The 21,033-nt window shown below is 41.7% G+C and overlaps 1 protein-coding gene across 1 annotated transcript in view; it reads right to left on the minus strand.

Moving 5' to 3' along the window:
- Positions 1-21,033, minus strand: part of PLB1 (phospholipase B1) — an 86,271-nt gene that overhangs the window by 47,558 nt on the left and 17,680 nt on the right. Inside the window, exons 15-28 of the mRNA XM_058836019.1 lie at positions 19,560-19,626; positions 14,964-15,022; positions 13,806-13,879; positions 12,502-12,545; positions 11,526-11,634; positions 10,692-10,743; positions 8,708-8,788; positions 6,542-6,607; positions 5,755-5,855; positions 2,911-2,992; positions 2,190-2,294; positions 1,442-1,537; positions 917-988; positions 239-298 (exon numbers count right to left, since the gene is read on the minus strand). Coding sequence (XP_058692002.1) covers positions 239-298; positions 917-988; positions 1,442-1,537; positions 2,190-2,294; positions 2,911-2,992; positions 5,755-5,855; positions 6,542-6,607; positions 8,708-8,788; positions 10,692-10,743; positions 11,526-11,634; positions 12,502-12,545; positions 13,806-13,879; positions 14,964-15,022; positions 19,560-19,626 — 1,068 coding nt within the window. The remainder of the gene's footprint in view (positions 1-238; positions 299-916; positions 989-1,441; positions 1,538-2,189; positions 2,295-2,910; positions 2,993-5,754; positions 5,856-6,541; positions 6,608-8,707; positions 8,789-10,691; positions 10,744-11,525; positions 11,635-12,501; positions 12,546-13,805; positions 13,880-14,963; positions 15,023-19,559; positions 19,627-21,033) is intronic.

Below are 21,033 nucleotides of genomic sequence, written 5' to 3' on the forward strand. Positions count from 1 at the left end.
AAGAGTGCAGCATCCTGTACTGATAACAGTGCTGTTTGAGCACATGTTCTTACAGGTGTTTTCTGATACATTTTGTCTAACTCAGGGAATACTTCCCTGCTCTGTGCCATGCACTCAGCCTCCCAGGCCCCTTTGGCCAAAGACTGATTTCCCCTGTGCTGCAGAACATAACTCATTTGGTTACAATACAGAAACAGATGCAGCAGAGTAACACTGGGATGGTGATGTTGACACTTACTGGAGTTTGGTTAGGGTATGTGTAATTACTGTTCTTGTATGTCCTCAGGAATGGCTCAGCCTACAAAACAAGGCAATCTGAATAAATGCAAAGCATCAGAGGAACACACAGAGATTTCCATTCCCCAGACTTCAGTTCTCACATGTCTATAGATGATTAGCAGCTTGATGCAAATAAAACCCAGGGATTAAAAATATATAAATAAATAAATAAAAAGCCTTTTTACAACCTGTGTAGCAACAGCGTAAATCTGGGTTATATTTTTAGAACAGAAAATAGAGAATAGCTCAGGACCCCTCTGTGTGTGGTTCACAAGAGGCTTGTGGCCCCACTGCAAGGTATTCCAAGTAAATCCTGCAGAGCTATGCTGACTGGTAGCATCATTGCACTGTTTCCCTCCACTGAAGCTCTGCCATTCAGTGTGGATACTTGATGATCTTGCTTAGGTAAGCCAAACACCCTTCCCTTGTGTTTTGGCCAGCTGTGATGTGTGACCATGAGGAAGTTTACTCCTGCTTTCCCTCCATCATCTCCTGGGTGAGTGCTCATGGTGGCAGTGGCATAAACTGTGTGGGATGGAGCATACCACTCTCACAGAGACAAAGCTCTAGGCACTGGGTAAAGGCTCAGACAGACCCCCAGTACCTCCACATAAACACAAACACCCTTGTAACTTACCTCGGATGGACATTTGAGGACAATCTCATCTTCTATGTGATGACTATCTGTCTTCTTCCCTACAGGCTCCAGCTGGGGGAGGAAAGGGGATGCACAGAGAAAAAGCAGATGAGTACAAGAGAGCAATGGGTGATTTTGAAATGAAACCACCTCTGCAACACAGCAAGTCAACTGCAGGGCACCGCACCAATGCTGGCAACTGCCCCCATGCACCGCATCTTTATGTGCTGAAGAGGCTAACTCCCATACACCTGGAATGTGGCCTGCTGGTCAATGTGCCCAGCAGGCGTCGTCTTCCTGAGAGACGAAGCCTTAACACAGCCAGCTTTAACATACCCCAAGATTTACTGTTTGATATGACTTGTTTAACAGTTCAGGTGACCTTTCTTCATATGATCACTCTTTTCCTTTGTAAACACAATTCAGAAGAGATATGGCTACCTAGGAGATCTCTTGGGGGGTTTTGCTGCCAAGGGCAGAATAAAGTGAACAAGGAGAGACAAACACAACCTTTAAAAATCTTACCATGTTGTTCCACAAAGCACGTGCAGCCTGGGAATGAGTCTTTTGGCTGAAGTGGAAACAATCTGGAGCAAAATATGAAGCATCTGGCCACCCCTCCTAGAAAACAAGATAGGTGCTGTCACAGAGGCAGCAAATATGTAACAAGCTGTGCATTCTGTCTTCTTTCTTCTAGTGAGATAATGCAGCTGACTTCTAAACAAACTATCTGCAAAGGCTTCTGAGGCAAATAGAATTAAACAAGGCCAGGAAAAGCTAGTAACTCAGAACTAAGAAGCTTTTAAAAACTCTTTAATATACTATTACCAAAGTAATAAGGAATACAAAGTACTGTGACTCTGAGTTCAGAATACCTGGACACACATATCAATTGTGTAGTCTGTATTTCCCTTGAGATTTACATGTTATGGTGCTTTGAAACATATAGGTTTTTATACCAAAGGTAATTTACCAAAGTTCTGTAAAGGACTTGATGTATAGGGAATGTAAAGCAAGTGCTTACTGATAAAGACTTTGAACTAAAATATCCACTTCATGGCTGTCTAATTGCAGTGCCCAAATCAAGGTCTGTATTCCCGTTGCCCGTTATCTCATATTCCATAAACATTTTATGCAATTTTGGATGGTAACTGAATATAATAATTAATTACTATGTCAGGAAACTGCTACCTACATTTACAGCTAAAGCAATTTTGACAAGTCAGTGGCATTGCATCAGGATTTAACATAGGTGTGCTCTTCTTAGTTTTACCTGTGTTTTTGGCATTTCCATATTAGTCATAAAAGGCTGCATAACCACTGTGAAATCATCCTTTGTATCATACCTTCCACTCTCCACTAACTGGCGGGTTGTCTCCTAAAGAGTCAAAGAAAAGTGGTCATTGTTCCTTCCTCTGTGTTCAGCTCATCAAGCTATTCCATCCATTTACACCTCATCCAGGGGTTGCCCTTCCGTCCTGCAGAAGCTCAAACATGACCATGGTTTTCAGCTTGTCCCAGGCAGCCAATGCAGCCACCTTTGAGACAATCATCTTGGGTTTCTTTGCAAAAAGGCAGCCTGGGGATGGCTGACACGTGACTGATACAGACTGCACAAGGATTAGGTTTTCTGTCAAAAAGATGTCATTCCAAAACCACCAAAGTGGTTTTGGTTTGGCTGACATGCTGTGCTGAAAACTTCTTCCGGAGTTACCATGTTGTTTGACTTAACCTGATTTTCAATAACATAACTGATCAAAAAACTACTGGCTCTCCGACATACTCTGCTTTCTATGGCCCTGTAACAAATATTCTTCTCATGTTTTGTTGGTTTAGTGAAACAGAATTGTAAAGGTCCTAATCCTACTTTTTTTTAATCACAAGTACAAATAAATTAGTGGAAACTGTCCCCCACTTTCAAATTAGCCCACCTATGGTCCCCTTGATCAACAGAAGGATGACATTAAACTTCTAACAAATGCAATGTGCCTTACCTGATACTTTTTGTTAAAGTAGATCAACTTCTTTAAGTCATAGGAATTGTCCTTAGGGTTTATGACACAAGGGCACAGGATCCTGGGGGATAAGAGCATGGCACTGAGATTTGCTCTTTCTTTTCTCCCCTTGTTTCCCAGCTGACAAGCTGCAGGATTAAAAGCTCTGAGAGGGATTTCTTTGAAAGGGCATTGAATGGGAGCATTACCTCCCACCCCTGAGTTTCTTCATAGCCCCAGTTCTTGAGCAGAAACACATTTATTAGGGATAAATTAATGAACAGAAAGTGAGGAAAAGCTCCCGTGCAAGCAAAAAGCACACTGTGTGCCCATGGCAAGGTTTCACCAGCAGGAGCAACCTCTGTGAGGAGGGGCCAGGACTACCTTTTCTGGACACAGCTCCTGAAAACCACCCACAGGGTATGGCTGAACCTCTCAGCCAAGCTGGTGGTGGTCTCTGTAAATACTTACCTAAGAAAGGGCAGAAAACACCAGAGAAGGAAAGAAGAGAACAACAGCAGGAACAAGGGAAAGGTGCTCCATGACAGAACAGGGACCACAGCCTGTGGATGCACAAGACTGTAGGACTAGTGTTGGAGCAGAGGACAAGAGTGAGCAGGAAGGAGTGGCAGAGAGATACCAATCCAGACCCCAAGCCATGCCTCACTGAAGGGACTGAGGGTACCCTGCAGCAGCAACAAGGGTGGAGGAAGAGATGGTTGGAGAAAAGTTGAACCTGAGAAGGAGGGAGGACAGGTGCTTTAACTGTTCAATTTCTTTGTTCATTTCCCAATACCTGAATCAGTAATTAAATGTTTATGCTGATGGATGACAAATACAATTAAGTTCCCCAAATTTGGTATGTTATGCCTGCAATGATACTTGGTAAGTGGCTTCCCAGTCTTTATTTTGACCCATGAATTTCCTTGCTCACACTCCTTGTTTTCTCCCCATGTTGCCGGAATGGGGTGAATGAGCAGCTGTGTGGAGTGCTTGGCTGGCACCTGGGGCCAGCCCACCACAAAAAAGTATTCATAAGTACACTTGTGCAGCATGGTTTGCTCCAGCAGAACTGTGCTAGCATTATTCAAGATGGAGTTGCCACAAATTCATTCTAATCAGTTGAGAGAGTCAGAGGTTATGGTATGTTTCACAGCAAGGCTGGTACAGCACCAAAACAATCACCAGGAGTGATGCAGAATTCTCCATGCTTAGAGAGCCATTCTAACCTGAGACATTTTAAGATTCTGTGAACTCATGTTGGCCACCTTTATCCCAAAACCTATGAGGTTTTGATCTTTCTAGCACATAGATATTTTTAGAATGTTCCATCTTCTTGGGCATGCCCCATGACTACTTGAGAAATCCAAATTAGAAAAAGGACTCCTTTCAAAAATCCTGACCATGTGACCACAGTAAAGCATCCCTGAGAGAGCTCTTAGAGAAATACCTCCTATAGAGATGCAGTTGATACATGTAAAATATACACGGAAACCTACCATGTCCAAACTTGTCATAATGGAGACCAATTAACAAAAGCTAACTTCCACAGTACATCTGTATGATAACAACACAAATCTAAATTGTGTTTTCAGAAATTTCAGAAACATATTTTAGGCAACATTAGTAGATACGTCTTCTCTTTAGGTTGTTTGCTACTTGCCGAAAAAAAGGGGAAGACTTTCAAGATCAAAATCCTCCTTCAGGTTATTTTTCTACTTAGTAGAATGACATTTTTTATCCCACACAGAGTCTGTCTATCACCCTCTAAACTTGGCTTGCTGTCAGACACGCAAATGTCAAATTCAGCATAGCACCTGAAATGATGGGGAAAGATACAGATTTTGTAAGATAATATAATCTTAAAAGCTTCACTGACTATCCTTGCCCAATGATAGGGCCATGAGATACCTGTGTACTCTAGACAGTAACCTTTGTTAAAAATAAATAAATAAACAAATAAAGAAATAAATTTTTAAAATAACTACATCTGGCTATTGGGAGCACCAGCACCCTAAGTTTCAAAACCAATTTTCTACTGACAGCCACAAGGAAGCCCTTACATCACAGCAAGAGGGTTCAACCTCTGTACCTCCTGTAAAACAGGAGTGGGCAGCAGTGGCTGCTTACATTCACAGAACATATTCTCCTCATCTGTCCAGAAAAGCAGACTTGCTTTTCTGAAAACAAGCAAATCCTGCCAGAAGCAACTCCAGAGGACAATGCAGGACCCCATTTGAGTCACCAGAAGTCCACTCAGGGTGCAGACCTGCCACCTCAGTAGTGAACTAACACTGATCTGAAAAAGAATTGTTGAACCATAGAGCAACAGATGGCATGATTAAGCAACCAAAACATCTACTTGAGACACTAGTTAGAGATAAAACTAATAATCAGCAATGAGATTATTTTAGAGAGATTTAGATTATTTTTAATTATAGAGACTGAAAATTGCAGAAACAAGAGGGAGAGTTTTAAGTGCAGAAAAGTAAATCTGTAAATACAACTAGGAAACCTTGTGTCTTAGTGTCTTCTCTATTTTCACCAAAGAGTGCCCAGCTGAGCTTTCTCTGCTCTGGCTTGAATTCACTTGCAGGGAAAGTACAGAGTCAAAAGTGGCACCTTCATAAGAAGCAATAACAGCAGTGCTCAGATCCAGAGACAGCCACAGAGACAAGTTATTCTAAATGCTGCATTGAATCAAAATGTAGGTACACATACATGTACAGAGGAAGATGTTTGGTAGTATGAAATGCTAGATCCCTTTAAGAAAAAACTTCCCAAGAAGATGTTGCAGCCTTCTGTGAACAACAACAAGAACTGTAACATAAAGCATCTGCAAACCTCATAAGCCCTTTTGGGCAATTATTGTTTTTTGATGCATGCAGCTCCCGGAGTCTTGCTATGGGAAGTATCGTCACCAGGTTCACATATGCCCGTGGAACCTGCCAAGAGAACAAACAAATCCATAGCAAACTCCTGGAGCACAGTGTTTTGTCCCTACACAGCCACAGCAGACTTTGATAGCAGCTTGCTGATTCAAGCATCATGCATTATTTATAACAGAAGTGTTCAAAATACTTTCTCAATAATTAATTCCCCACACAAGCAATACTAAATTACAGCCCTGGCCCGCACTGTCTAGTTCTATTCTAAAAGTTGATAGCTGGTCACTTGAAAATGATGGCTTCAAAAAGGTCCAAACAAGTTGTTATAGGTCTCAGCAAGACCCAGACACCTGCTAACTCTTCGAGCATTCTCATCATTCTTTATGTGGAATATCAGAATCTCTGTCTAAATGACCACAAAAATATACTTATTATTTGCAGTTTAAAGAACAAGCAAAGCATTTTCTAGTCAATTAATAATGTTTGTTTCACTTTGTTATTACATTTTTTGATATTATTTGTCCACAGCACATCAGCTAGAACTAAGAATATCCTTATTCCTTTGGTAAAAACTTCTCCAGCCCTTTTTGCCTTTCACAAAGAACTTCCTGTGAGCAAACACCTCTGCATACAGTAGTACTTTGCAGATGAAACCAAGGAAATAAGTTCTTAATCAACAATCAGTAACTGCTTTGAATACAGAACAAAATCCCTGATCCAACATGTAGAAAAGTTTGATTTACCTCTTCATGAAGTAAGTCCAGAGCTATTTGTAGATTGTAGGTATAGTTTTCAGGAGAATGGTGTACCTGTTAAAGCAGGAGGGCTGAATTTTATTATTAGTTTACTCAGGCAGGGACAAAAATTACTAGCTAGAGTCTCTCAAAGTAGTGTTTATGTTTCTAACTCTTGGATCAAAAGTAACAGAGTCATAAGCAAAATGGTCACGTCTCTGCTTTTCTTCTTTCCTATCACACCTATCTCACTGGCAAGAAAAGATCTAGCACCCACTGGATACCAGTGAGGGTGAAAATTCATAGGGTATTATCAGACATCACAACATTCTCAATTCCCAGGCTTGCTTGAGGTGGTCTTAAAAGCACAGCTAACAACTTATTAACAGGGGCCATATATGGGAGAGAACAGTTGTGTAAAAGTGCTGGATCCCCAGATAGGGACAGAAAATGTCCCTTTATCTGTGCTGACAGGCTCAGACACTTGAGAGAACACTGGGTTCCATTTAAGACCATGGAGAAGGCTTCTAAAACTAAGTAGAGAAACTGTGAATGTGAATGTGTGAGTTAGACAGAATTATGTTAAGTCACTGGGTGAAAAATTTAGAGTTTAGAGTTTGAGATATAGTAGTGAATGAGGGACAAGATGGAGGTTCTAGGGCATTGGCTTTTCTTTGCCTTTCTTCCTTCTTCATGGTTTTGGGTGGTGTTGTATGATTGGACAGCAAAGTACGCAGTGCAGAACACAGCTGTTTGGTCATTGGGTTAAAAGTAAAAATTAATTAGTTGGCATTCGATAATTGGATAATTTATGCTTAAAAGGCCTTGTGGACAGAGCCCTAGGTCGCCATTTGTAGCTTGTTAAATTATTGTGTAGAAGTTCTTCTGTCTGTAAAAATGTAATATAGATAAGAAAAATAAACATCCTAAGTCTGAACATGAAAGCCATCTCTCTGCTCATTAATCCTGATCCTGGGGGAAAAAAAATTGACACTTTTACATAAAAGTAAGTTTACTTCTGCTGTACGGAATATTAGAACACATCTCCCATATTCTCCATGCCTGCCATAAATAATAACTGGCAGAAGGTACTTGTTTAGCCAGGAATTAAATCACTTCATATACTTGTCTTCCAGTGCCAAAATTTCCTTATTCCATTTTAATTGTTTAAACACTCTAATTTTATTGTCTCGAGTAATCCAACATTTATTTTTTCACTTGTGGGACTACAACAGTCACGTAAACTTTCTTACGAGAAATGTCTCTCTTATTTTCAGCCTTTTTCTCTCTCATTTAGTTTCAAGCAGAAGTTCATTGAGACCCTCACTTGCCTACTCTATAGAAACAGACAGCTCAGATCTCTTATTCATTTCCTAAGTAACAGCTCACCAAGAGTGCTGTGGTTGGCACTAACTGTACTTGTATGAAACAAAGATCACTGTGATCCTTCGATGCACACACACTCTTTCCTCACCACCTACCCCAGTCATGTGAACAGGTACTTTGGGTTGACAGCAGAAGGTAGGAACTGTTAATTTGCTCCTTCCTTGTTTTATAACTATCTTACTGTGCTGCTTGGTTGTTCTTCCTGATCCAAAATTCATCATGAAGGATAATGAGTTTGTGCTCAACCGCCTGTGATAGTAGGTAGCTCTCATCACTAAGTGAGCAGTCTGCCACAGCCTTTCACCTCCTTTACAATCACACATACCAAAGGCTAGATACTGTATGTATGTTACATATATATATATATATACACTATATCACATATAATTGAATTAACACAAACTGTGCTTAGAACTTTTCCCATACCACTGAAAATATTAAGAGAATACCAAGTAAGACTTAGGAGCGTGACAAGGCAAAGAGGTGTAAAAACACTTGGTGTTTTATCTACAGGAGTAAAAGTGACTATGCAACAAAAAGTTATCCGAGTAAGCAGCAAAACAAAATCACAATAATTATGTAATTTACAGGTGTTCTAAAGATATCTCTAACGTTATCAAAACATTATGCTAAGCAACCTGAAGGTCTCAGTACAGTTACATTCTAGAGCTGCACAATTAAGGCCTACGCTATTTTGGTCTCACCCAGTGAGTTCCTCCCTCTTACCACCTGCAATGCATAAAAACCCCTGTGGCTCGACTGGCCCAGTTCATGTTGCAGGAAACTTACTGGATTCTCGCAGAACTTGCAGAGGTCATTTCCTCCTATGAAAAGTGTTATGAGCTTCCAGTCATTCTGGAAATCTATTCTCTACACAGAGAAGGAGATGGAACAGAAGTTTTTAATTAGAAAAAGAAAAGGAGGGAGATGCCAGCAACATAGTAAATGCAAATTTCCCATTTCTCAGAGTACATGGCTATCATTCCCTAGGTATCCACAACAAAAACAAGTTTGTAGTCATGACTGAAGATGTAGAAACTGCCATGATCTAAAACAGATTTCAATGGCATCATGGAAAACTATTTGCTTCAGAAAACTATTGCTCAAAATCTATCCATATGCTTTTCTTAGTAATATCTTGTGCACACAGAGTGACTCTTTCCACAGTTCTAGAAATATATCTTCACAGCAAAAATTATGGTATGTGTTTTATTGTGTGATAAATAATACAGCTATCCTGCTGGTAAACCCTGGGGTACAATATATTTTAGACTTGCTGTGAAACAAACTGCAAAGAAGAGTGGGGCAATATTAACTCTATCTAACAATAATGGTAAAATACTACAGCACTTTTTGTTTCTGCAAGGATTTTGCAAAGGGATAGCTAGCTAAATCAAGGTAATTATGCTACAGTACATAAACACCTCAGGTTTGAGGAAAGGTTCAGATATGCTTAGTAGTATGTTGTGGATGTTGTGTTCAATATTCTAATGCTTTAGTGTCCATGCAAAACACCAGTAAGAAAAGTACCAATAGTGCATCAGCCTCTAGTGGTTTAAAAACATCTTTCTTCAAAGGCAGGAGGCAACATATCCCTGCTAGTAAACACACTGTTCAGTAGTTTGGTCTCAAAATGTAAAAAAAAAAAAAATCAAAAAGAGGGAGGAACTTCCCCCTGCACTCAAGAAGTGTTTTAAAAAATGGGGGTAAAAAGGATCTCTTATATTAAAGATATATGATCTCTACTATGAGCATGCTTTCTAGTTAGAACTTCACTAGTTATAAAAAAAACATTTATTATCTAAATAAAAAATATTTCTATTAATTTCTCTTAACATTCTCAGGCCAATACATTTGGCAGAGTAGTGCTTAGAAGCTTTGAATGAAAACCATCTAACCCTTCAGTGTTAGTTGCTGCTCCTTTTAATCTCATTTCAGATGCATCCATCAGATGGAAATCTTGTTAACAGTAAAGTGAACCAAGAAGGAAGGTACCGCAAATATTTTTGCCAACATGTAAGCACCAGAGTATTTACACTAAACATGCACACAGATATCTTGATGGCTTTTTGGCTACACAATTGGAAAGCCAAACTATTATAATGTAATGTCACTGATTACATAGCACATTTGTCAGATTACAAATAGCAAACATTCAAAGCACAAGCTGAGATGAGAAATATGCAAGCAATCCTCAACCTAATGTGTATTTTACAGAACATTAATAAAATAATTCCTAACAATAAATGTGTAAGTCAAAAATCATGACTGATGACTAGATGAAAGAGAGGACTAATTTGTTCCCTTCCTCAGTTCACATGTTCACTCCACATGATTTGCTACTTGAAAAGCTTGCCCTCAACATCCTAGCACATATCATTTTTGGAAAAACCACCTGCTTACAAGATAATTACTAACACCACAGCAAAATCCTCACAGAGACAAGGTTATGTTACCTTACAGAGTGGCACAGGTTGGAAGTGGAAACAACAGCACTGCATTTACAGCCACTTGCAGTAAAAATGATGAAAAGGTTACAATTATCTGGCTTTGATAGTAACTATCAAATGCTGGTACAAATTCACATAAGACTAAGCTATAGATTATTTGTGCTGACTCACACTCTGCACTGGAAAGCATTATGCTGTACCCTGCTGTACCTTAAACAGCTCTGAAGTTTGGCATTCACTAATGAGATGTGCTCTTGGTCTGTTAGAAGCTAATGATGCCATGTCACTTCATTCTAAAAATATTCATGACATGTTGAACTCACATTATTATTTTTCATGCGGTTCACCAGTTTCCTAACCTGTTCAGGAACATCCCTAAAAATAAAATCAAAAAATAAATTAATAACAATTTAGGGAAAGAATCCTGCATAGATAACAAGGCAAAGAGGAAAGCTGATGAATGGGTATCAGAAACCCAAAAACCCCAGAGGAAGTCCAATTTTCATTGAATAGAATATATAATATAGTCAACAAAGGCTATGTTTTGAGACAGTGATGGAAAAAGAAAAAAGGGAAAATAATTAGCATCCAACAGGCATTGCGCTACTCTGCAAATGCTGCATAGTACTCTTTTACAAACTATATAGAAAATGTAGTTTTCCCACCATCAGACAGATGCTATCAGCAGACATAGCTCTGAAGTGTCTGTGCTCATACCCATGCTATTATAAGAGGCAAGGCACTGAAGAAGGTCTTCTAAGAACTGTTACCAGTGGAAAAAAAATAAGAGACCATGAACTCTTGGTCCTGATGACAAGAGGGTTTAAAAATACCTCCAATAAAGTGGAGATATCCTTTGTCTGACTCACAACAGGACAGCTTTCTGAGTAGTGCTTGTAAAATGCTGTAGCTTTCTTGGCTGAAAATGTCAGAGAAAGTATTGCTTTTGTTGCTAATTTATTTGACATATCGATTAGAAACATTGCAAAGTCTTTATCACATTTATTGGCCTTCATGCCATAGTTAGGATTAAAAAATCTTTGCCTATTAGACTTACTGTACTCCTGCCAAAGTCCAGGGTTTGGGCCTTTTTTAGTCACAACGACTTTTATAGAAAAAAATCAAATTTCCATTAAAATTAAAAGTTTTCCTCTTACTTTGCACGAGCCCCAGTCACAGCTTGGTTGAATGCAGCATTGTTCGAATTTTGTGTTCCAGTTCCAATGGAATACCCTACCAAGGATGGGTTGAACTCACGAATAATATCTGCAGAAAGAGACAGCACCCTGAAATATTGCTTCCTGCAGCAGGTAACAAATGAGGCAATAAAGGTTAGACTTTAGTAAAAGACTGTTTAAAACCTTTAGGAGATAGCTATCAAAAATAAAAAAATTTAAAAAAAAAATTAAAAATCAACCTTTAAGTATAATAAACATGGAGATTCATCACCATACAACCATTTCCCTGCCTTCAAGATTTCGGAATTTCATGAATTCTGATATCTCATGACCTAACACAAGCCATCTTGGCTAGCAATGCCATTTTGCCTGGCAAGTGAGGCTGGGTAACCATATACTCAGGCAGGAGAACCTCATGCCATCATGCTTTAACTGCAGACAGGTTAGAATCAAATCCTTTAGCCTGATGCCCCCAGATGTATTAACCCCAAAGACCCCAGATTCCCTTCTAGATCTTAGGTTACAGACCAGCCTTATGAACACCTCAGATCTAAAATGTCCTGACCTTTAAAAAGCATGTAAAATCTGATCTTGTAATGTGATTCTGCCCCTGCCTAAAACAACTTTCCCATACAGTCAAAATAGTTTCTTTAGGCTATGAGCTAAGATCTTTGATTCATCTATCCCAAACTCATTTTAGACAGAACTATAACAACAAAAGAATATTGAAACAACCAAAACCTACGAATTACAAAATAAATAGTTAAATCATGCACAGCATATTACAGCCTGGTTGTTATGCAACTTTTACTCAGCAGTGGACATTAAATACAAAGGGATTGCTTGTGTCATGCTACAGATTTTATCCCTTTCTCCTGTCTCCTTTTATAATAGCAAGTATTCGAATAATAAACAGCACCACATATTTATCAAACTTACAGAAAAAGTCACTTACTTGGTAGCGTCGTGACTGTGCTTATGTTTTCATTTCCTCCAATGCTGTTAAAAAGAAAGAACAGGAAAAAAGTGCTGTCGGGCACGACTCAGCAAGGCAATGGACAAGTAAGAGAGTGCCCCCTTTTGGGTTACCACACATGTACAGAGCACGCTGGTGGCTGTGCTGAACCCACCCACGCTCTGGGTGCCTGTCCCCAGGGGGCCACTACATCAGAGACTCTCAGCTCCAGCAGAACAATTGTATTAGAAACCCCTGTACAGCAGCTATCCTTTCAGCTCTTTCACGTGTTTTGGCATATGTTCAACCCCAGCTGAAAGAAACAAGATTTTTTTCAAGGCTGCCACATTTGCTACAGTTGTACCTATTAAAATACTTATAGCTTCCATTTTTAGTTAACAAATCTAACCAAAACAAAAAGTTCTAAAAGCATGTATTTCAGAGTGATAAATAAAATCAATACCATTGCCTTTCCCCCACACACATTTCACTCAACTGGAAGAACACTACTAGACTGGTGAAATTCATCATTATGTCTGTGTGCTCTTTATTCTCCATGCTGAAAAAAATACTAGTATACTTGTTGCAAAAAAATGTCAATAGATTACAATTAAAGATCAAAATATAAAATGTTCGACTTAGAACACCTCTATAGTGTCCCTTTAATCTGGAGCAGCTTTTGAAGTGCACTAACACCATCCCTGGAAGTGCTTGAGGCCAAGCTGAATGAAGCTCTGAGCACCCTGGTCTAGAGAAAAGTGTCCCTGCCCATGGGGGTTGGAGCCAGATGATCTTTAAGGTGCCTTCTAACGCAGGCCATTCTATGATTCTGTGAATGTGTTTAAACTCCTTCTTCTCAAGTTGCAGTGACTTAGAATGGTAAAAAATTACGAACAGAAGATCAGCCTGACAAGTTTGGTGTTAAATCATTCAGTTTCAGATTAACAAGTGAGCATGACTGCCTTTCTCCAGAGTCTTTTTGATGTGTCTAACAATATGTGGCATATGTAAAAGTCTGTATTGAGTCAAAATTGATAAACTGTTCTCCATGATGTAAGCAATACTGGGAAAGGATAAAGAAAAGATAAAAAAACCACCCCATTTTCCCCTGTACCCCGGTCTATTCCACCCATGCTACATTGCACTCTAGATAACCACTAGTCTGAGTATTTTCTTTATCATGAGTAATAGTACAGCCATGTGCCATCATGCAAAATGTGACATCAAATCCAGTTTCCACAAGCCTTCACTAGCTACAATAACAACTATATCTATCAAAACTGAAGAAAATTCCTGGGACTCACCTCCAAGAAAGACCCCGGTACTGAGTCAGGACATCCAGAACATCACTGGGTTTGGATCCTGCCCCATTAGCTGCCTGGAAGAAGAGTTCACCTTCAGAAAACAAGCATTGCTACAGTAACTAGTTCTCTGACTGATCCTAATGAGAATAATGAAAAAGCATATTAATGAAGTAAGCTATATCATCTTCCCAAAACAGAACAAATCCCTGTTCTCAAGAAGATCAGAGGCTTAAGGTATTTTAACTTCATTCCAGTGAACTGCCCTCTTCTATCAACTTTGTGATTAGATCAAGTGGAGAAAAATTACTTGAGAATGTTCAAAATACTCATATAATTCTAAATTTACATAAGGAATAAATAAGATAGCAGTAGTCCTGAACTAATAATTTATTATAATGTTCTTCACATAAAAAATTTGTAGAGTGATGTTATGTCTTTCCCAGTTTCTCCAAGGAAAAAGACTACAAGGATTTAATGTGATTATTTGCACAGAACATGTAGGAAACATGAATTATTATATGAGTGGTAAAGCAGTCACCACTGATTAGAGAATCACAACCAGTCTAGGAGTAATAACTTTACATAGTCATAGTACCAGGAATAATGTTAAAATAAAAAAATTTTCAAGGCAAGTTACACTCAACACACCTGATGTTCTATTGGAATTTTAATCATATATTTAGTTAGTATGAATTACTATGGCTTTATAGGCCTTGGTATTATCATATATATATATTTATTGTATCATACAGATACACAGATATACACAATGAGCTGCAGATTTTTCTTTCTCTTCACGCTGCTTACTAATAGCTTTTAGGGCCAATAGCATGGGAGCTGTCAAAAAATCAGTAAAAAAAAGCAATTGTTGCAAGTCCACTCTAGCAGAATAGTTTTGCTGCTGCACAATCTAATCTTAGATCTCTTCCTTGTGTGCACTTTTGTGGACTTGAAATGGGAACTGTGTGCTCAGATTAGACTCATGATCTGATTACCAATCAGCCAAGGTGGAGTACGGGGAAAAAAAATGTAAAAAACGTGTCTGGCTCAATAGGGCATAGCTGTATGTATTCCATTTCCCAGGTTAAAAATCAGAAATTTCACAGCAAGTTTTTCGTTGCTAGCTTTATCAATGGCTATTCAATGATCTTTACGTACTGTGAGTGAATCTCCCAGGGCAGCAATCACCTGAATATCTGCCGGTTTCAAATTATGAACTGAAAAAAAAATAAATAAATGTAGCATAAGGAAAAGAAAGGCAGAAGGGAAGGGGAAAGGGGGAAGGGGGAAGAGGGAAGGGGGAAGGGGGAAGGGAATAAGTGCGGAAGGAAGTGCGGAAGGAAGTGCGGAAGTGGCGGAAGGAAGTGGCGGAAGGGAGGAAGTGGCGGAAGGGAGGAAGTGGCGGAAGTGAGGAAGTGAGGAAGTGAGGAAGGAAGGAAGGAAGGAAGGAAGGAAGGAAGGAAGGAAGGAAGGAAGGAAGGAAGGAAGGAAGGAAGGAAGGAAGGAAGGAAGGAAGGAAGGAAGGAAGGAAGGAAGGAAGGAAGGAAGGAAGGAAGGAAGGAAGGAAGGAAGGAAGGAAGGAAGGAAGGAAGGAAGGAAGGAAGGAAGGAAGGAAGGAAGGAAGGAAGGAAGGAAGGAAGGAAGGAAGGAAGGAAGGAAGGAAGTGGCGGAAGGAAGGAAGGAAGGAAGTGGCGGAAGGAAGGAAGTGGCGGAAGGAAGGAAGGAAGTGGCGGAAGGAAGTGGCGGAAGGAAGGAAGTGGCGGAAGGAAGGAAGTGGCGGAAGGAAGGAAGTGGCGGAAGGAAGGAAGGAAGGAAGGAAGGAAGGAAGGAAGGAAGGAAGGAAGGAAGGAAGGAAGGAAGGAAGGAAGGAAGGAAGGAAGGAAGGAAGGAAGGAAGGAAGGAAGGAAGGAAGGAAGGAAGGAAGGAAGGAAGGAAGGAAGGAAGGAAGGAAGGAAGGAAGGAAGGAAGGAAGGAAGGAAGGAAGGAAGGAAGGAAGGAAGGAAGTGGCGGAAGGAAGTGGCGGAAGGAAGTGGCGGAAGGAAGTGGCGGAAGGAAGTGGCGGAAGGAAGTGGCGGAAGGAAGGGAGGAAGGAAGGGAGGAAGGAAGGGAGGAAGGGAGGAAGGGAGGAAGGGAGGAAGGAAGGAAGGAAGGAAGGAAGGAAGGAAGGAAGGAAGGAAGGAAGGAAGGAAGGAAGGAAGGAAGGAAGGAAGGAAGGAAGGAAGGAAGGAAGGAAGGAAGGAAGGAAGGAAGGAAGGAAGGAAGGAAGGAAGGAAGGAAGGAAGGAAGGAAGGAAGGAAGGAAGGAAGGAAGGAAGGGGCGGAAGGAAGTGGCGGAAGTGGCGGAAGTGGCGGAAGGAAGTGGCGGAAGTGGCGGAAGGAAGTGGCGGAAGTGGCGGAAGGAAGGAAGTGGCGGAAGGAAGTGGCGGAAGGAAGGAAGTGGCGGAAGGAAGGAAGTGGCGGAAGGAAGGAAGGAAGTGGCGGAAGGAAGGAAGGAAGTGGCGGAAGGAAGGAAGGAAGTGGCGGAAGGAAGGAAGGAAGTGGCGGAAGGAAGGAAGGAAGTGGCGGAAGTGGCGGAAGTGGCGGAAGTGGCGGAAGTGGCGGAAGGAAGGAAGGAAGGAAGGAAGGAAGGAAGGAAGGAAGGAAGGAAAAAGGAAGGAAGGAAGGAAGGAAGGAAGGAAGGAAGGAAGGAAGGAAGGAAGGAAGGAAGGAAGGAAGGAAGGAAGGAAGGAAGGAAGGAAGGAAGGAAGGAAGGAAGGAAGTGGCGGAAGGAAGTGGCGAAGGAAGGAAGGAAGTGGCGGAAGGAAGGAAGTGGCGGAAGTGGCGGAAGGAGTGGCGGAAGTGGCGGAAGAAGGAAGTGGCGGAAGGAAGGAAGGAAGTGGCGGAAGGAAGGAAGAAGGAAGTGGCGGAAGGAAGGAAGTGGCGGAAGGAAGTGGCGAAGGAAGTGGCGGAAGGAAGTGGCGGAAGGAAGGAAGGAAGGAAGTGGCGGAAGGAAGGAAGTGGCGGAAGGAAGTGGCGGAAGGAAGGAAGGAAGTGGCGGAAGGAAGTGGCGGAAGGAAGTGGCGGAAGGAAGGAAGTGGCGGAAGGAAGGAAGTGGCGGAAGGAAGGAAGTGGCGGAAGGAAGTGGCGGAAGGAAGGAAGGAAGTGGCGGAAGGAAGAAGGAAGGAAGGAAGGAAGGAAGGAAGGAAGGAAGGAAGGAAGAAGGAAGGAAGGAAGGAAGGAAGGAAGGAAGGAGAGGAAGGAAGGAAGGAAGGAAGGAAGGAAGGAAGGAAGGAAGGAAGGAAGGAAGGAAGGAAGGAAGGAAGGAAGGAAGGAAGGAAGGAAGGGAAGGAAGGAAGGAAGGAAGGAAGGAAGGAAGGAAGGAAGGAAGGAAGGAAGGAAGGAAGGAAGGAGGAGGAAGTGGCGGGAGGAAGTGGCGGGAGGAAGTGGCGGAAGGAAGGAAGTGGCGGGAGGGAGGGAGGGAGGGAGGGAGGGAGGGGAGGGAGGGAGGGAGGGAGGGAGGGGAGGGAGGGAGGGAGGGAGGGAGGGAGGGAGGAGGGAGGGAGGGGAGGGAGGAGGGAGGGAGGAGGGAGGGAGGGAGGGAGGGAGGGAGGGAGGAGCGAAAGAGTGTGAGAGTGCTAGAGCAAGAGAGAGAGCAAGAGAGAGCAAGAGAGAGCAAGAGAGAAAGAGAGAGAGAAAGAGAGAGTGAGAGAGCGAGCAAGAGAGCAAGAGAGAGAGCAAGAGAGCGAGAGAGAGGAGAGAAGGAGAGAAAGAGAGAAAGAGTGAGAGAGAGAGAGGCGAGAGAGAGAGCGAGAGAGCGAGAGAGGGAGAGAGCGAGAGAGGGAGAGAGCGAGAGAGGGAGAATGAGAGAAAGAGAGCAAGAGAGAGAGCGAGAGAGCGAGGGAGAGAAAGAGTTGAGAGAAATGATGAGCTTGTCTTTACAATAAGCTGTGGGTCAGTTGATAAGATGTAGCTATCAGTGAGAGACCACAGAAACAATGGGATGGATTCCAGTAGAAGATCAAAGGGGCACTAAAAGAACACTATGAATTCTATAAAAGTTAAGAAGGGATTATGCATGGGGGGGGGGGGGGAAGGTATCGCCGCCGGTATCAGGCGTTCCGGGAAGCCTGTACCTCTCAAGTATCTCAGCCTGTGGGGAAGAGAGAAGGGACAAGCGGCCGGGAATTAGGATAAAAAGGAGGCTGCGCCCTCCAAGAATTTGAGAGACCCCAGGGGAATGCCCCATGATCTCTCCCTTTATTCGAATAAAGAAAAAGGACTCCTCTGTCTCCCTTTCTGGACATAAACCTCTGGTGTTTGTGGATTAATTTTCCTGACAGAGAGAAAGAGAGAAAGAGAGAGAGAGCGAGAGAGCGAGAGAGCGAGAGAGCGAGAGAGCGAGAGAGCGAGAGAAAGAGAGAAAGAGAGAAAGAGAGAAAGAGAGAAAGAGAGAAAGAGAGAGAGCGAGAGCGAGAGAGAGCAAGAGAGAGAGAGCGAGAGAGCGAGAGAGCGAGAAAGAGAGAGAGAAAGAGAGAGAGCGAGAGAGCAAGAGAGCGAGCGAGAGAGCGAGAAAGAGAAAGAGAGAGAGCAAGAGGGCGAGAGAGCGAGCAAGCGAGAGAGAGAGAGAAAAAGAGAAAAAGAGAAAAGAGAGAGCGAGAGAGCAAGAGAGCAAGAGAGAGAGCAAGAGAGAGAGCAAGAGAGCGAGCAAGAGAGCGAGAGAGAAAGAGAGAGAAAGAGAGAAAAGAGAAAAAGAGAAAAAGAGAGTGCGAGAGGAGCAAGAGAGCGAGCAAGAGAGTGAGCAAGAGAGCGAGCAAGAGAGCGAGAGAGCGAGAGAGCGAGAGAGAGAGAAAGAGAGAGAGAAAAGAGAGAGAGAAAGAGAGAAAGAGAGGAAAGAGAGAAAGAGAGAAAGAGAGAAGAGAGAAAGAGAGAAAGAGAGAAAGAGAGGAAGAGAGGAAGAGAGGAAGAGAGGAAGAGAGGGAAGAGAGAAAGAGAGAAAGAGAGAAAGAGAGAAAAGAGAGAGAGAAAGAGAGCAAGAGAGAAAGAAAGAGAGAAAGAGAGAGAGAGAGAGAGAAAGAGAGAGAAAGAGAGAGAAAGAGAGAGAAAGAGAGAGAAAGAAAGAAAACTACAAATTGTGATGGTTATTAGAAGTTTTCCTCAGAATTAGCATAATAAACCATTGCAAAGATAGCATTTTCAATATTCCTTACAGCATCAGTTCAGAATGACAGACTGACAGGCATCAAATTAGAAATGATTCTTGGTATCATAGCTGGGCAGTAGCTACAGTGACAAAGGAGGCAGCAAGATTCCAGTTTTGCATTTGTTCCTCCTCAAATTTTTTTAACTGGTGAAAACTATTGAGAAGACACATAGCTCTGGTGCCAGCACAGAGTGGATATCTGGAACCATCACAGATTCTGAGGAAAGACAAAACCTACCCAAGGAACTCCATATGGGTTTTTGCACCTCAGACTGCATTAACAAGAGGCCCCTACAGTTTTTTCACCCTGGAAATTAAGGACCTGAATGCCTCCTATCTTTTCTACTTTCACTTCTTTGTTTGTACATGGAAGATGCAGATGCATAAATTATCATCACCCTTGAGGTAGTGAACTCTTATCTTGCTATACAACCACTCACATTTTTCCAAAAAGACTGTTAAAAACCACAGTCAACAAAGTACACTTCTCCAGGGAAAAGAGTACCTCTCCTGAGTTCTGTTCTCCTTCTGTCTTCAAAGGAAGTAGCTCTATGACAAAAAGGCATAGTACAATACCTGAAACTGGAACTGTATCAGAGGGAACCCGGTCAGGACAGGGAATATTTGTTCCATAACTTCTCTCCTGCAAAGACAGACAGGACAAGACTTCACATCAATCTCATTATACTCTAGTCATGATAAAATATTTATGTCTCAGACCATTAGATTAATGAAATCCCCACGTACTGTGTATACAACTACCCAGTTCAGCCTGCCCTCAGTCCATGCCTTTTGAAGGCAGACACAAATTCAGCCTTCTTACAAGTTATGCAGCCTTACAAGTGCAGCACAATCCTTGCCTACCAGTGGGGCCAGTTGTTTTAGACTCTGAGCCATGTTGTGCTCAGCTACGTAACATTTGGTGTGCCCATACCTTGAACATCTTTTGCAAGAAACTGTTTGAACACCCCTGAAATATCCTAGCACAAAATCATATGTCTGTCAGCAGGCCATGAGCCTGCCTTTTCCATATGCAGTCCTGTATGTGCAGCCAGGGATTTGCCCTCTTGGCTCTTTTGGGTTGCAGCCTACTGACAGAAATACCCCCAAAGTCTACTGTTAGTGTAGGGCTGACCATCAGTATACCAGAGCAAACCATCACACAAGACTCAAATATGTGCTTTGGCTCCAAATCTCTCTGGAGAATTCCCTAAGCAGGCTAATTTGCCTAAGGAAAATATACTCATATGTTTTCCATCTTATCCCATTGTTCTGGATTGGGTTTTTAATTTTTAATTTGAAAACCCAACAAAACAACCACAAACATGACACAGTATTGCTCCTTGCATCCTTCACCCCTCCTACACTACAGCTATTTCCAAAAACCAGAGTGGTATGAACCATCGCCCCGTGACAAGGTCTGTACACCACAAGTAACCAACAAAACAGATTGCACCACGTTAAAATGTGAACAGAAATGCATATTACAACTCCAGTGATGAACAGGCCATTTTGTCTAGATGTGGTCTAGGCATTGTGCTCTGAGGCATGAAAATGAGCATTATCAACTCACTCTGTTCCTGCTTGGAAACGTTCTGCTCAAAATCAGAGTACTCTGACTTAAAAAACACAATAATGGGTCTTTTTTTCCACACATCTAATCTGAAACTATCTCACAAAAAAATATAAAATAAAATAAATAAAAAATTTTAAAAATCAATCCATAGTCTTCAGTTTTACTACAGCATAAACAAGATTAAATTAGACCCACACAGTAGTTGGATCTGATCTAGTTTCTTCCATGGTAGGACTAAACAGCTCCATTTTCATTATCTTCTTTTCCCAGGAAAAATAACATTTTTATCCAGATGTTTAACATAGGCTCTTACCAGTGAAGGCAAGGCTCACTTTAGGCTAGCTGAACACATCTACCTTACTCACATTCTACAGAACCCACCAAGGTGCTATTAAACATATGACTATTTAGTCAAGCATGGAAGTAAAAAGCTGGAGGTTTGCATTAGTTTTCCCAGGTAGCATTGTTTATTTA

Source organism: Poecile atricapillus, chromosome 3 (assembly GCF_030490865.1).
Source record: "Poecile atricapillus isolate bPoeAtr1 chromosome 3, bPoeAtr1.hap1, whole genome shotgun sequence".
NCBI classification, from domain to species: Eukaryota; Metazoa; Chordata; class Aves; order Passeriformes; family Paridae; genus Poecile; species Poecile atricapillus.